This window comes from Phaseolus vulgaris, chromosome 10 (genome assembly GCF_000499845.2).
Source record: "Phaseolus vulgaris cultivar G19833 chromosome 10, P. vulgaris v2.0, whole genome shotgun sequence".
Lineage (NCBI taxonomy): Eukaryota > Viridiplantae > Streptophyta > Magnoliopsida > Fabales > Fabaceae > Phaseolus > Phaseolus vulgaris.
Window position 1 is genome coordinate 39,430,091 of NC_023750.2, and position 13,765 is coordinate 39,443,855.

General features: G+C 30.6%; 2 protein-coding genes across 2 annotated transcripts; both read left to right on the top strand.

Annotated features, from left to right (window-relative positions):
• The first annotated feature begins 5,114 nt into the window (after positions 1-5,114).
• Positions 5,115-7,321, top strand: LOC137819308 (uncharacterized). The gene is made up of 4 exons (XM_068623109.1): positions 5,115-5,507; positions 5,623-5,886; positions 6,209-6,368; positions 6,597-7,321. Exons 1-4 carry the CDS (start codon positions 5,136-5,138, stop codon positions 6,773-6,775), a joined length of 975 nt encoding a protein of 324 aa, XP_068479210.1. The 5' UTR covers positions 5,115-5,135; the 3' UTR covers positions 6,776-7,321.
• A 3,473-nt stretch (positions 7,322-10,794) lies between these two features.
• Positions 10,795-11,520, top strand: LOC137818041 (uncharacterized). Its single transcript, XM_068621262.1, has one exon. The coding sequence runs from the start codon at positions 10,795-10,797 to the stop codon at positions 11,518-11,520; it is 726 nt and encodes a 241-aa protein (XP_068477363.1).
• The last annotated feature ends 2,245 nt before the right edge of the window (positions 11,521-13,765 follow it).

Genomic DNA, 13,765 nt, shown 5'->3' on the forward strand with positions numbered 1-13,765 from the left:
ATGAAACATGTATTTCTATTAACTGTGTTTCTTTTTCTTCTCTCATCATCGTCATTGGAACAGTTCTATAATGGGTTGTTTATGAGATTCTTAAGTTTTAAAAATAGTAATGAGATTATTAGTTATATAACAATGATTAATTCTTAGCAGCTTTTGTAATAATGAGACATATTCAATGTCAGTTCTTACAGAATATGAACCATGATGGTTATTTTTATTGAAGTTGTTAAAATCATACGTCAGTGTAGGATTCAAATTGAACCGGACGATTTTACGATGATTGTACATTCAAAGTTTATTGTTTTCAGGATCTCATGAGGGATTTTGGCATATAAAGATTTTGTTGAACTTTGAAATGCAGTGAGGATAGAGAGACATAAAAGGGAACTGAGAAGCACAGTGCCCGAAAAGTTGATGAAATTAATGAAGCAATCAATGTATGGAGAAAAGGCATTAGTGTACTATCACTGTTACTCAGGGCAACAGGCTGCAGGCAATGCTCAGAAAGTTAATGAGAAAATTAAGTGATTATTATTATATATCAGTGAAGTAACTAGTAGTACTTTTATAAGAAGATAGATTGAGAAAAAGTTCAACCAAGTGTAATTTCATACCCTCTTACTCCATGGTTCTAACAAATGCTTGTGAGTGGTGGAAAATTACTGGTTGAGCTTTCAATAGATACAATGGTTAATTTACCCCTTCTTATACATATCAGCTAAGGTAAAAAAAAAGGTTAGAAAAGATATATAAGAATGTTTTTATAAATTAACTTATAGGTAAATTAATTTTACTTTGTAACTTTTATTTATTTTCATCACCTGAAGGTGTTTATAGAAAAGTTGTTTGAAACAACTTTGTTAGAGATTGCCACATTTCACACAAAATGTTATCAAGATTAATTTTTTGAGTGTCTAACATATATTTGGTTGCTACACTTTTTATAAGAAAATTGTATGTAAGAAGATGGTAAAAAAGAAGAAGAAGTTTTATTCTATGTATTTACATCACTTTATGTATAAGAAATATATATTAGACTTTCTCTCTTCAAATTACAATAATTAAATAGGGATCCACTAATAATGAGATTCTATCATTATTAAATTAATTGCATATAATTGGATACAATATGTACAATATTGCACAATAATTTGATAATTATTATTTTCTTAATATTGCAGCAACCAGAAATTGGTTTACTCACCAGATGTGCAAAATGTCTTCTTACCTTACACATTGCATGAAATTATTTACATGTAGTTGCCACCTGCACATCATTGACAGAGGAGAACATTGTATGTCGACTCAACAAATCCTTTATGGTCTCATGGTGATTAAATTTGTACGATTTCAATAGTCCAAGACAGACTACTCTCTATTCACAAGACCGAATAACTCATCGTCCAGACAAATCTTCAATGGAGCAATACCTAAAACTCACACCAGAGGATGGAGAGAGTTATTAAAGGATCCAGTCAAATACAGGCGACTTGTGGAATGACTGATATACCTCACGGTTACTCGGTCTGACATAGCATTTTCGGTTGGGACCCTAAGTCAATATATACAGGATCCATGAAAACCTCATTGAGATGCCGCAATTCGAGTCCTAAACTACATCAAAGGATCACCGGGACAAGGATTGCTATTGCCATCTGAGAACAATCTGACATTGACAGCTTATTGCGACCCAGACTGGGGAGGTTGTCAAATTAGTATCTGGATATTGCATTTTTCTTGGTTCTTATATTATCTCATGGAAGTCAAAAAAACAGACAAACGTATCAAGATCATCAGCGGAAGCATAATACGGCGATGGTCAATACTTGTTTGGAGATAGTTTGACTGCGATATCTGTTGCAGGATTTAAAGGTGCCATGTGACTTGTCAGCTCAATTTTTCTGTGACAATCAAGCGGCATTACATATAGCAGCAAAACCCAGTATTTCATGAACACACAAATAGACTGACACATTGTGCGAGAAAAATTACAAGCGGGGATAATCAGTCCCTCATATGTACCGACACAGTATCAACTCATCACAGCAGATATTTTTACTAAGGCATTGGGTAAGGAACAGTTTTTGACGTTACACAAGTTGGGGTTCATGATCTTCACCACCAGGGGAGTATTACAGAAATAATATATTTCCTATACATTAAGTGATGTAAACATAATAGAATAAACTTGTTCTTTCTTCTTACCATCTTGTTACATACAATTTTCTTTTAAAAAGTGTAGCAACCAAATATATGTGTTAGGCACCTGGAAAATACATCATCTTGATAACATGTTGCGTGTAATGTGTGGTAAAAAAGAGTTGAACCTGCCAGCCACCTATTTTTAACGTGTGAAGTGGTGTTGGTGGCATGGAACCTCTATTATAGATGGATACATACCGTACAACATAAAATTGTAAAAAATAATTTCTTTCAATTGAGGATCCTAAAGTTAAAAGAATTTGAAAACAAAGCATGAGGTGTTGTGGATTGCAATTGTTTGGAAAATCTAGAGATAGAGAAACAATATTATTTTTAATAATGATAAGTCTAACTATAAAGAAATTTTTTCCATGACAGAATAGAAACTTGGTCTGGATTACTGAAAATGAATAATTGACTTCCTTTTCTTATCCCAAATGGTGTATGGACCTATAAATTGTATGAAAACTCTAAAAAAAATAAAATCAAACCAACAATCTAGTCAGAAAATTAATCTATACAGATTTCATAGGCTATAAGAAATTTGCTAGATGTTATATCAGGGTGGTGACTGTTAGCTTTATTTGAAGGCGGAAGAACTATAAATGATTACATCATGATTTGGGATACAACCAGTCAATATCTTTAGATGCAAATTCAAGATCGAGTCAGAGTTCCCTTAAATTTTTTGCTGCAGTGGGTAAAAGGAGTTTTGTAATTGTGCAGGAATTTGTAAATATTTTTTGTGATATGCTGAATGTGCCATTTTAGGTGTTTTTTGGTGGGAGAGTGTCTTTTTGTAATGTCTTTTGTAGCCTATTTGGTGACATCAAGTTTAAAACTTTGTTGTAAATAGGTTGGATCATTCATAAAATGATCGAATTTATTTCATTATTTGTTTCCGACTAAAAAAATTCCATAAGATACTTGAAATATATTTCGGCTAAATGATAATTTGACTAGTCTTACGGACAAGTATGTCAATGAAGAAATATTCATTATCTTGCACCCCTTTAGTTTTTTTATATCTATTTCTAGCATAGCAAACTTATTCGTGAGTAATTTAAAAAAGCTAAAAAAATAAAACAAAATTTTTCATAAACTAAAATTAATTTATGCATAAATTAAAAACAAAAATTTAGACAACTCATATAGTAAATATTTTATATTTTCTATAAATTAGTTCATGTATCTTGAAGTTCTGCATCTTCTTTGACTAAAGGGTGAAGATGAGAAAAGAAGAGATAAAGGTGCATAAAGAACAAAAGGAAGAAAGAAAAGAATCGTTTTTCTATTATTTCATACTCTGTATCTGATGCCAAGCTTTATATTAGAAAAGGAAAATAGAAACTGGATTGGGCTTGATAAAAAAAAGCCCAAACTAAGAAAAACCCAAAAATGCAAAAACACCAAAAATGTATAAACTAATTTTAGATAAAGAAAAGTTTATTTTTATTTTTTTTCTCCTAAAAATGCTTTTCACTAAATTTGTTTAAAAAGATCTAGGTGTTGGACATTGTAATAAATGTTTTCACCGCTATAAAAGTGAAGAATTAAAACATATCTTCGGGGAAATGATATTTTTTAAATTGGAGAAATTTAATATCTTAATAAAATAGTTTAAATTGTATTTAATTTTAAAAATTATAGATAATATCTTTTTCTAGTTCCGGGCTTAGTAGATGACAGGTTGGTACTGGACTTATTGCTATCCTTTATGGGTAGAAGCCATAAAGTCTAATAAAGTGAAAGCCCCACAACTATGGGTTACTTCAGCCAATTACTTCCTGCACCCAACACTTTTGAACCGGCACCCAATACAACTGAAGCTACCCTTTATTACTGAAATAAAAATCCGAAATTGAAAATAATGCATTCTGAAAAAGTAAATCTGGAAGAGATTATTGTATTCTAGATAAAATATTCGGAACTAAAAAGAATACATTTAAGAAAAATTTATTCAAAAAAGATTATTATGTTCCAGACAAGGAGTTCAGAATGTAATTTTATACGTATTCATTTTTTTAAGGGTATTTTTCTCTTTTCCGCTGTTCAGCGGCGATATGGTGCATGAAGCAATTGCCGTTACTTCATTATTAGCATATGGGCTTAAAAATATGACCCATCAAACTATTACTACAAAGGTTTAAATTAGATAAGTTCCTCAGCAAAAATGACAACTACATAAATATATTTACCTATCAATCAATTCACAAAGGATAATGTATCTCACATCTTAGTGTTTTTTTGAAAATTATTAAATTATATAAACAATTATTTCTTTTATGTGTTTATTCAGAAGTTAAAAAAAAGAGAAGCAATGTTAGTTAAATAAACTAATCAAACATATCTTAGTGTTTTCTAGTTAAATGATTCAATTATATAAATAAATAATTTTTTCTATTAAAAAACGACGATTCTTTCTCTGTTTTATCTCTTATTTTTTCTTGGGAGATTTTCATTATAATAAATTAAGAAAGCTAATTATATATATATATATATATATATATATATATATATATATTATGTGTGTGAATTTTGAACATATGCAGTTACTAATCTCAGAAAAACATTGACTTCTCTTAGCTTTTATTGAGGTTAGTAATGTCTAGATAACCTACTTAAAGTGACATTTTAGCTTAGTGACTATAAACACTGTTCATATGTTTTTTTCCATTAGATGCATTTTATTGAAGTTAGTTATAACAATTTTATTATATAATAAATAAGACTCTTTAACGGCAGTAACTCAAAGTTAAAAATTAATTTGAGCGAGAGTTCAATGAAAAGTAAACTTCGAAGTATAGTTTATATTCATGGTAAATTTTGTTGTTGATTGTGGAATTGATCTTCCCACCTTTTACATGTGTATTCTAAGTTTTTTTTGTCGTTAATTATACTGCACTGACATGTGTGCCATGTAAGCTTAGTCAATGGAGTGTAATCCTACATCTCCCTATCAAATATCAGAATCTCTGTACCTTATCTTCTTCTGCTGTTCCAGTTTTCAACATTTTATTTCTTTCACCCCACAGATCTTTCTTTTGTCTCCTGCCTCACTCTTCCTTCCTGAGATGCTGATGGCCTCCAAACTCACTTTCCTAACACTTTCAACTCTTCCTAACAAGCCACACCACCATTCAACAAAACTTCATCCACTTCCTCTGATCTCTTCAAGATTGAATGTTTCAAAAGATCCTACCATTCTCAACTCACACAAAATATTGGATCAATCCAGCAATGCTCTCAAAACTGCCTCTCTTTCCCTCACAGCAGTCACACTCCCCTTCTTGTTAGACCAAAAGGCAAGGGATATATATGCCCCTAGTTGTTTTTTATCCCATCATGCTTACTCACACTTGTTTCTCTTAAAAGGGTTATTTTCTCTCTCACTTTGTGGCATGATTGTTGTTGAGACAGGATGTGGCACTTGCTGTTGATGGGGAGTTTGGGGTGTTTGAGGGCAGAACATTTGCTCTCATACACCCCATTGTGATGGCTTCTTTGTTCTTGTATACCTTGTGGGCAGGATATTTGGGTTGGCAGTGGAGGAGAGTGAGGACTATTCAGAATGAGATTAATGAGCTCAAGAAACAAGTCAAACCTACCCCAGTCACTCCAGAAGGTACACCACTAGAAGTGCCACCATCACAAATTGAACTCAAAATTCAGCAACTTACTGAGGTATATATCCTTGCCTTTGTTGCCATTGTTGTCACTGTTATCTTTCTAATTTCATTGGTTTTCCTAATTTCATTAGCTGAGAAATCTGCCCCATGTGTTTATTTCTTTTCAATTTTTTACAAACTCTAAGATTTGTGGGATAGTTCTGTGTTATTTACTGTATGTTAGATCGAATTGGAGCTTATATATCTGGACACCTACCAGAACTGATTCTAGTTCTTAAAATCACATCCAAAAATTGAAGTAGCTATTTGTTGTTCTAGTCTAATTCAAACACTTACATACAAGGATTGCTGAATTATTGGTTTCTTATCAAATTCAGGAGAGGAAAGAGCTAATCAAAGGCTCTTACAGGGATAGGCACTATAATGCAGGATCCATACTTCTTGGATTTGGGGTGCTTGAAGCTGTTGGTGGAGGATTGAACACGTGGATCAGGACAGGAAAGTTATTCCCAGGTCCACATCTGTTTGCAGGAGCAGGTAAAGTTTTAAAATTTGCAATTGATGATGAAATTAATTAAAGAGAGTAAGAATTTAAGGGGGAAGAAATGAATTAGAAGAGTTTGGCAAAACTGTTAGCTTTTTTATGTGAATGATCAATTATCCATTGAACATGCATCTTTCCACCTAAGAAATGAATATGAAGGGTACTGTGATTGTGGTTCATGTTGGTATGGAAAATGATTGTTAGGCAAATTTTGTGATCAGGTATTACAGTGTTATGGGCTCTTTCAGCAGCTTTGGTACCATCAATGCAGAGAGGGAGTGAGACAGCTAGAAGTCTTCACATTGCGTTGAATACGTTAAACGTGCTGCTATTTGTGTCACAACTTCCCACAGGATTTGACATTTTATTGAAAGCTTTTGAGTTCACAAAATGGCCTTGAATGTTCTCCATTCTGCAATACCATAACCACCCCAAATTCATATTTTACAATCACACTTTTTTTTAATTAAAGTGCAAATGTGTGTTTAATTAAAGTGAAGGAGACGAACATGTGTCATTGCTAGAAATTGAGTAATCTTAGAGTACATAGTGAAGTTCAGATTAAGAAAAAATCTCGTTATTTAATTGTAAATCGTTTTATTTATGTCAATGATATCGTAATGGAGCCTTGCTGCCTCATCTTCATTTACATCTTTAATTTGCAATTGTCTACTGTGTTCTCGAACGGGATTGGGACCTAGAGAACTATTGAGACTCTTTTTGTGCTTCTTTGGTCGGTCAGTCGGACAACACTTCACTTCCTCTCCTAGCAAGCTCCTCACCCCTACTCCTCTGTCTTCACATAGTCTCAACTCAGATGACATTTCGACGCTCAAGTCAGATTTAGTATTTGGTACTCGGTATGCTTAGTACTGAACAATGACGTACTTGATTCTTGAAATTTGTGCTATTTATATTATTTTAGTGGACCTTTCTTATTGGGCCAGATTAGAGAGTTTGGGTCATGTTTATGAATGTATTATCTCGCTCTTGATTGCTGATTAACTTAACTAACTCTGCTTAAGCGTAATTGGATTTGTAGTGTCGATTGACCCATTGATGGAGATTGAGACTCAGTCTTAGTCGTGCGGACTCTACCAGTACATCTACTTTTCTGTTCCTTAAACAAATGCTGAATATTTTGGAAAGAAAAAAAAAAGACATTCTATAAGTTTAAATCAATTTTATTAATTTGGCTTATAATAAAATCAACTTATAGATAAGGTTTGCACTCATTTATATATTATAAAATGTCTTTATATCTAATCGATGTGAAATTTCCAATACAATTTTCTTGTGTCGAGACTTTCCAAACTCATACGGAAGATTATATGATGAATAGTATGATAATGGATGATCTAATAAGTCCAACAAATTCTCATTAAAATAAACTTTAAATATCTCTGATACCATATTAAAAATTGGACTTTAAATACATCAATATCTTTTCTCTTTATTACTTTATCTTTAAGTTGAACTATGATCATTTAATCCGGAAAAAAATACAAGAAAAAAAAAGCAAAAAATACAAGAAAAAAAAAGCACACAATTATAGTTAAAAAAATGCAAATAATTTGGAGTCGGTTTCCAGAAGTAAATTATCCACTTTTAAATGTGTGGAAGTATAAATGCAATTGAACCATAACTTTAGGAATGAATTCTTAAATAGGGTAGAGATTCTACTGCCTCCAAATGAAAAGCTTCACGCTTCAAACTCAACGGTTATTTGTGTGTTTTCATCGACATTATTATTAATATTATATAAAACAGTATATATGCCAAGTTTCTACCGAATAAACGAGAGCCATAGTCAACCATATATAAAATAAACAAAATCGAACCTTTATCATAAAATATGTTTTAAACTTTGAAAATAACTCTTACTTAAAGAAAACGAGTGAATTGTTACATTAAAAATAATAAAAATTAACTATTTGTTCCAGAGACGCACAACCGTTGACATTTTTGTGTTGCAGAAGAGGGATACCCTGTGGAAATTGGCCATGCATGCATCTTGAAAAGGAACGAATAAAACTGAGAAATTCAATATTTTCAACTTTTTATTTTCTTTTTACCTTTCGATGTCATCAAGCAATAGTTAATTCGCAACTTTAATATTTTATGTTTTCAAAATTTGTACCTTGGTTCTTTATTTTTTTAACGTCATTTAAAATAGTATTTCTTTTGTCAATTAACGTAATTAACATTTTTTTAAAATAATTAATTTTAATATGGTAATGTTTCAAAACTGACAAAAATACTTAAATTAATTTCAAAATTGTCAAAATACTTAAATTAATTATTATAATAAAGTAAATTACTAAGTTTTGTAATGTAAACATAATGACAATTCTAATGTTTGTAAATCCATTATTTTTCTCTCACTCCTTCTTTCACCTTCACTTCCAAGTGTAAGAAGAAGATGGATGTAAGGAAAATGATAATTAATTCTTTGAGTTATGTAAATGATAAATGTCATAATTCAATAATATTTCATGTAAATAGATAGACACTTATAGACTTAATAAAATTATAATTTAACCTATAATTTAAGAATTTGAATTATTTTTTTACATAATTTTAGAGTATGAGATTAATAATAACGATTTATTCTCAAGTTTGTGTTAATTTCAGGAATATAGGGGAAGATGGAGATAAAATGACTAAACAAGAATTGACAAGTTAAAGGCAAAATAAAAGGACAAAGTTGAGCATTGAAAACTCGCTCAATAACTCGCCCAAACAAGATCAATCTAGAGAGAAAATTGTTCTATGGAAAAAACTCACCCAAGACTCGCTATAGTTAGTTTCCCTCTAACGAAGTTGTGTTTTTCTCGTGAAACTCACTTAAGCAAGTAATAGCTCGTTTAAGCGAAATGTCACTTAACCTACATCAAATTAGGTTAAATAGGAGGGTAAGGCAGAACTCTGGACATGAATGGGAGGATAATCAGAGATAGAAAACCCTAAAAGAGGTAGTCGTCAAGGAGAAACACCCTAAATCTTCTTTTCTTGCTTTCCATGCTTGTAATGACCAATATGAGTGGCTAAGTATTCCCTTTGGGATTGAGAGTAATTTGTTCAAACTATTATGTATTGAGTTTATATATATTTATTATATTTGATGATTAATATTATCATTTTATTCTTCAAGTTTGAATCTTTATTCATGATTTTGATAGTTAGAGTTGACTGAAAAATATTTGTAAGCATCTGACATAAATTATAAGTTTAATATAGTTGAATGTTAGTAATAGATTTGAAATGCTAATTGTTTTATAACATTTGTTCGTAATGATAAGAAAGTTTTTGTAAATACGTGAGAAATCGATATCTAGTAGACAATCTTAATAACTTTGTATGCGAGGAATCAATATGAATATTTTTATATGTGCATCAATGTCAATAAAGATAAAATGTTATATGTTTTTATATATTCATTGAAAACACATACGAGTGAGAAGGATTAACACCAATTCCAATTTTCTCTGTTGAATCATCTAACTCATTTACTTTGTTTTTATTTTAATTTCTTACAAATTCATGATACAACCAACTTTTCAAACAAACTTTGACAGGTCTTTTTATATTAAGTGAATATTATACTTGAGATTTTAGAATTGTTCATTGTGGGTTCAATATTCGTCCTTATGGACAATTTACTATTTATGACTCGGTACACTTGCTGAATTAGAGTCATCAATAAATACAAAATGAACACTTGCGAAAGTAATAAACAAACAGAAAGAACATAGATAAAAATAGAATAATGACATTGAAAAGTTTTAACGTGAGAAAACCTTCTTGACTTGAGAAGTAAAAATAAAAACTCACGAAACTTAGTACAGAAAATGTCTTCATTATAAAATTTGTTTATCTTGTTTTATAAAAATAACACTTAGTCTCGTCCAATAAAAATAAAATAGAATGTCAAACTAACCTCATTAGAATTTATAATCTTACACTTAAAAGAAAACGAGTGAATTGTTACATTAAAAATAGTAAAAACTAACTATGTTACCTATTCCAGAGACGTACAACAGTTGATAGATTTTGATACATATAACCAACCAAAACAAATGTAATGTAAGTCATAGGAATAGAGTCGCCAACCATCTTATAAAACTTTTATGTTAAGGTCTAATGATGTTGTAGACGTTTGGGACTAAAAATTGGTGAAAGAGTATATTCCAAAAGGCAAAAGCAGTTTTTGTCAGCTGGAAGTGGCAAATGCCTATAGAATCTAATGCTTTTCACATTTTCTGTCATTCCATGTTTGTTAGCTGTTAATAGGTACAGTAACAAAAGCTGATCTTGTTTAACCATATAGCATCATCTATAAATAGCATTTTATGGCTCATACATTTTCATACTCAAACCAAAGAAGCTTCCACCATCAAGCTTGATTTTAGCATTTCCATGGCTCACCCAATTCTGATTCGTCCATGGTCTCGTTTGGCCTCTTTGCACTCTCCTTCTTCTTCTGCAGAGTCACATCCTAAACCTCAGCTTCCACAACCTTCTTTCAAAACAACAAACACTAACTCTCACGACACCAATGCCATTGCCACCAAATCTCTACCAACAACAGCAGATGTTCACACCCCAATTCACTCACCAAACCTCAAATCTACTACCCCTATGGTCTTTCCAGCTGCCAAATTGAAGGTTCAACCTCCCCCGGTGGTAGAAGTCACCATTGAAAAGCCTAATGATGGCAAGGGCAATGCTTCATTGAAGAATGAATCAGAAGAAACTAAGAACAAAGTCATTGGCCCAAATGAAACCAAAGGAAAAGGTATTCACACAAAGGTCTCAGAGGGTCATGGCGTAAGGGTCATAACAATTTCAGGGGAAAACAGAGGTGCTTACATGAAAATAACACAATCCCAAAAGAAGCAGCCCATTCACAAGATGGGGAATTCTGATGGTGAGAAAGTGAGAACACTATCTTCTCCTCCAAACAGAGCTTTTTATGGGAACAGCAACGTGCAGTGTGTCAACAACTCAATGCTGTTGAACTCTAGTTTAAGCCACCATGAACCAGGAGTGCACCTTATTGTCCCAAAAAGGCCATTTCCCAAAGGATTGCATCTCAAGGAACGTGATGAAGTTCAGACAATTGATTTAAAGGCGGCGTTTTAAGCTAGTTATTCTTTGTTTTAAGCCTAGTTATGGTGTGGTTATGTAATAAACTAAAAAATAACGTAAAAATATGAAGTTTTAAGTTATAAATAATTTCATCTCTTATGTTAGAGATCAAATAGGGATTGATGATGTTCTAACTCTAGTTTTCCAAGGAATAGGAGTCCTCAATTGATGCATAAAATAAGAGTCTTCAAAATTGCTATTTTGATTTTTTTTTTCTTTTATTGATAAATAAGTGATGTATAATTTTATTATTATAAATATCTGATTATTTGGTGGTCATTTTCGATCTTACAAAAATGTCTATATTCCGATATATAATCTGAACTATACCGCAAATAAATGAAAAAAAGAGAAGAGGTAGTAGTTGTGGGGAACACAAAACTTAGAAAATGAAATGAAAAAGCAAAGGAGGAAAATTACAGAGAACTGTTAAAAAGGGAAACGGTCTTTAAAATTAAAATCAGGTTCCAGACGGTATCCTATTAAGATTCTATTTGTTTCTAACAACGGATTTGCTGCAAGCGAAGAAAAAAAAACACAAAAATAAAAAAATAATGAAAAGTAAAAAACGAGTTAAAAATACTTCGGCGTTTTTTCTTTATAAAATACAAACACTATGTGTGTGTGTGTGTATATATATATATATATATATATTAAATAATAATTAAAAAATAAAAAATAATGATAAAAATAAATAATAGTAATAATAATAAATATTATTATTATTATAAAATTTTCTTTATATGATATTAAATATTAATATATATTCCACCACTATGAATATAAGATTTTTAATTATCAAATCCTAAACTTATCATGTGATATTATAAAACTTATTAACTATTTAAAAATATATTAAGTTATTATTATTGTACAAGTTTTTATATAATATTCAATAACAATAGAAAACCCACAAAATTTTTAATATTTATATATATGAAAATTTTAAAATTTGACTATCAGTACTAGATTATCATTATGGTAATGTTAAATTTTTATGTATTTAAAAAAGTAGAGAGAAACATGAAATCCTTTCATATATTTTAAATTATTATAAAATTTGATATAATCAATTTATCACAATTTAATTAGTCAATTTTAACTAGAGTCACAAAATGGGTCAAAACAGTTTATTTTGACTCGATCTCCATTGTCTACCAACAGTGATCCGTCAAGGTTATGCGGGCGGAAAATAGTAACACACATCGTCATAAGACGGGTTGGCGTGTTGACTCGCTCCTTTTAAAAAAAAATTGTAATTTTTGTTTTGTTTTATATCTATTTACTTTGTTATAATCATTGGTATCATTTTTTGAAAAATAAAAAATACAAGAAAGAGTAATAAAAATTAAATCAAATTTTAATGTTATAATGAAAAAAGGTTTAATATCTAACAAAATAAAGTAAATATCAACAATACTTTAATAAATCAAATTATGTATAAATAAATAAGTTAATGTAAATAAAATTTTGTATAAAATATTGACCACCACCGATTTTTATTCTAAAAATGTGAAATCCTGTGTAAAAAATAAAAAATGATGTGTTGATTATCTCATCCCACCAATGATCCACAGACTGACGAATTAAACAAACCGGACTAATACAAGTTAATTGATTCAAAAACTATTCCACCCTACCTAAATTATGGTGGACAATGGGCCTATTTTGCTACCAGAGGCTAAGTAGGAATTTCTTCAAAGTTGTCATTTAAAATACTATTAATTTTTCTATTACTAAAAAAAGTTTACTTTTAATTTAAAACTAATTTCTCAACTAATTATTATTTTTCGTTGACTACAAGAAACGCTATAAATTTTTATGTTTATGTAACAAATAAAGAAAAACTAATTTACTTAGATTGATTTGAATATAAAATACGAAACAAATATGGGTAAAAAAGAAAGTCCATTTAATTTTATTTTGAATTAACATTTTTGGACTTGATTTACGTCTATCAACAAGTGCTACAATTTCACATCTTCATGATATCATGGTCCATTTATTTTCCGAAATTAGTATGAAAATAATTAAATTACGGATACATGAACCCAAACATCTGTAATGACTTCAGCACCCAACCAAATGAAACTTCAACATGAAATATCAAATCATGATTACGCTATATATAACATGAAGTAAATGAAATGGTTTCGGCACAAAGAACACATGCAGTGTTCAAATTTGCACTGTTCAAAGTTGATGAAATGGTTTTGAGCATTTTCTCCGAACCATCTCC

Coding starts and splice junctions, on each gene's coding strand:
- LOC137818041 (XM_068621262.1), top strand. CDS start 10,795: ATGGCTCACCCAATTCTGATTCGTCCATGGTCTCGTTTGGCCTCTTTG.
- LOC137819308 (XM_068623109.1), top strand. CDS start 5,136: ATGGAGTGTAATCCTACATCTCCCTATCAAATATCAGAATCTCTGTAC. Junction 5,508..5,622: donor CCTTCTTGTTAGACCAAAAG/GCAAGGGATATA, acceptor TTGTTGAGACAG/GATGTGGCACTTGCTGTTGA. Junction 6,369..6,596: donor ACATCTGTTTGCAGGAGCAG/GTAAAGTTTTAA, acceptor TTTTGTGATCAG/GTATTACAGTGTTATGGGCT.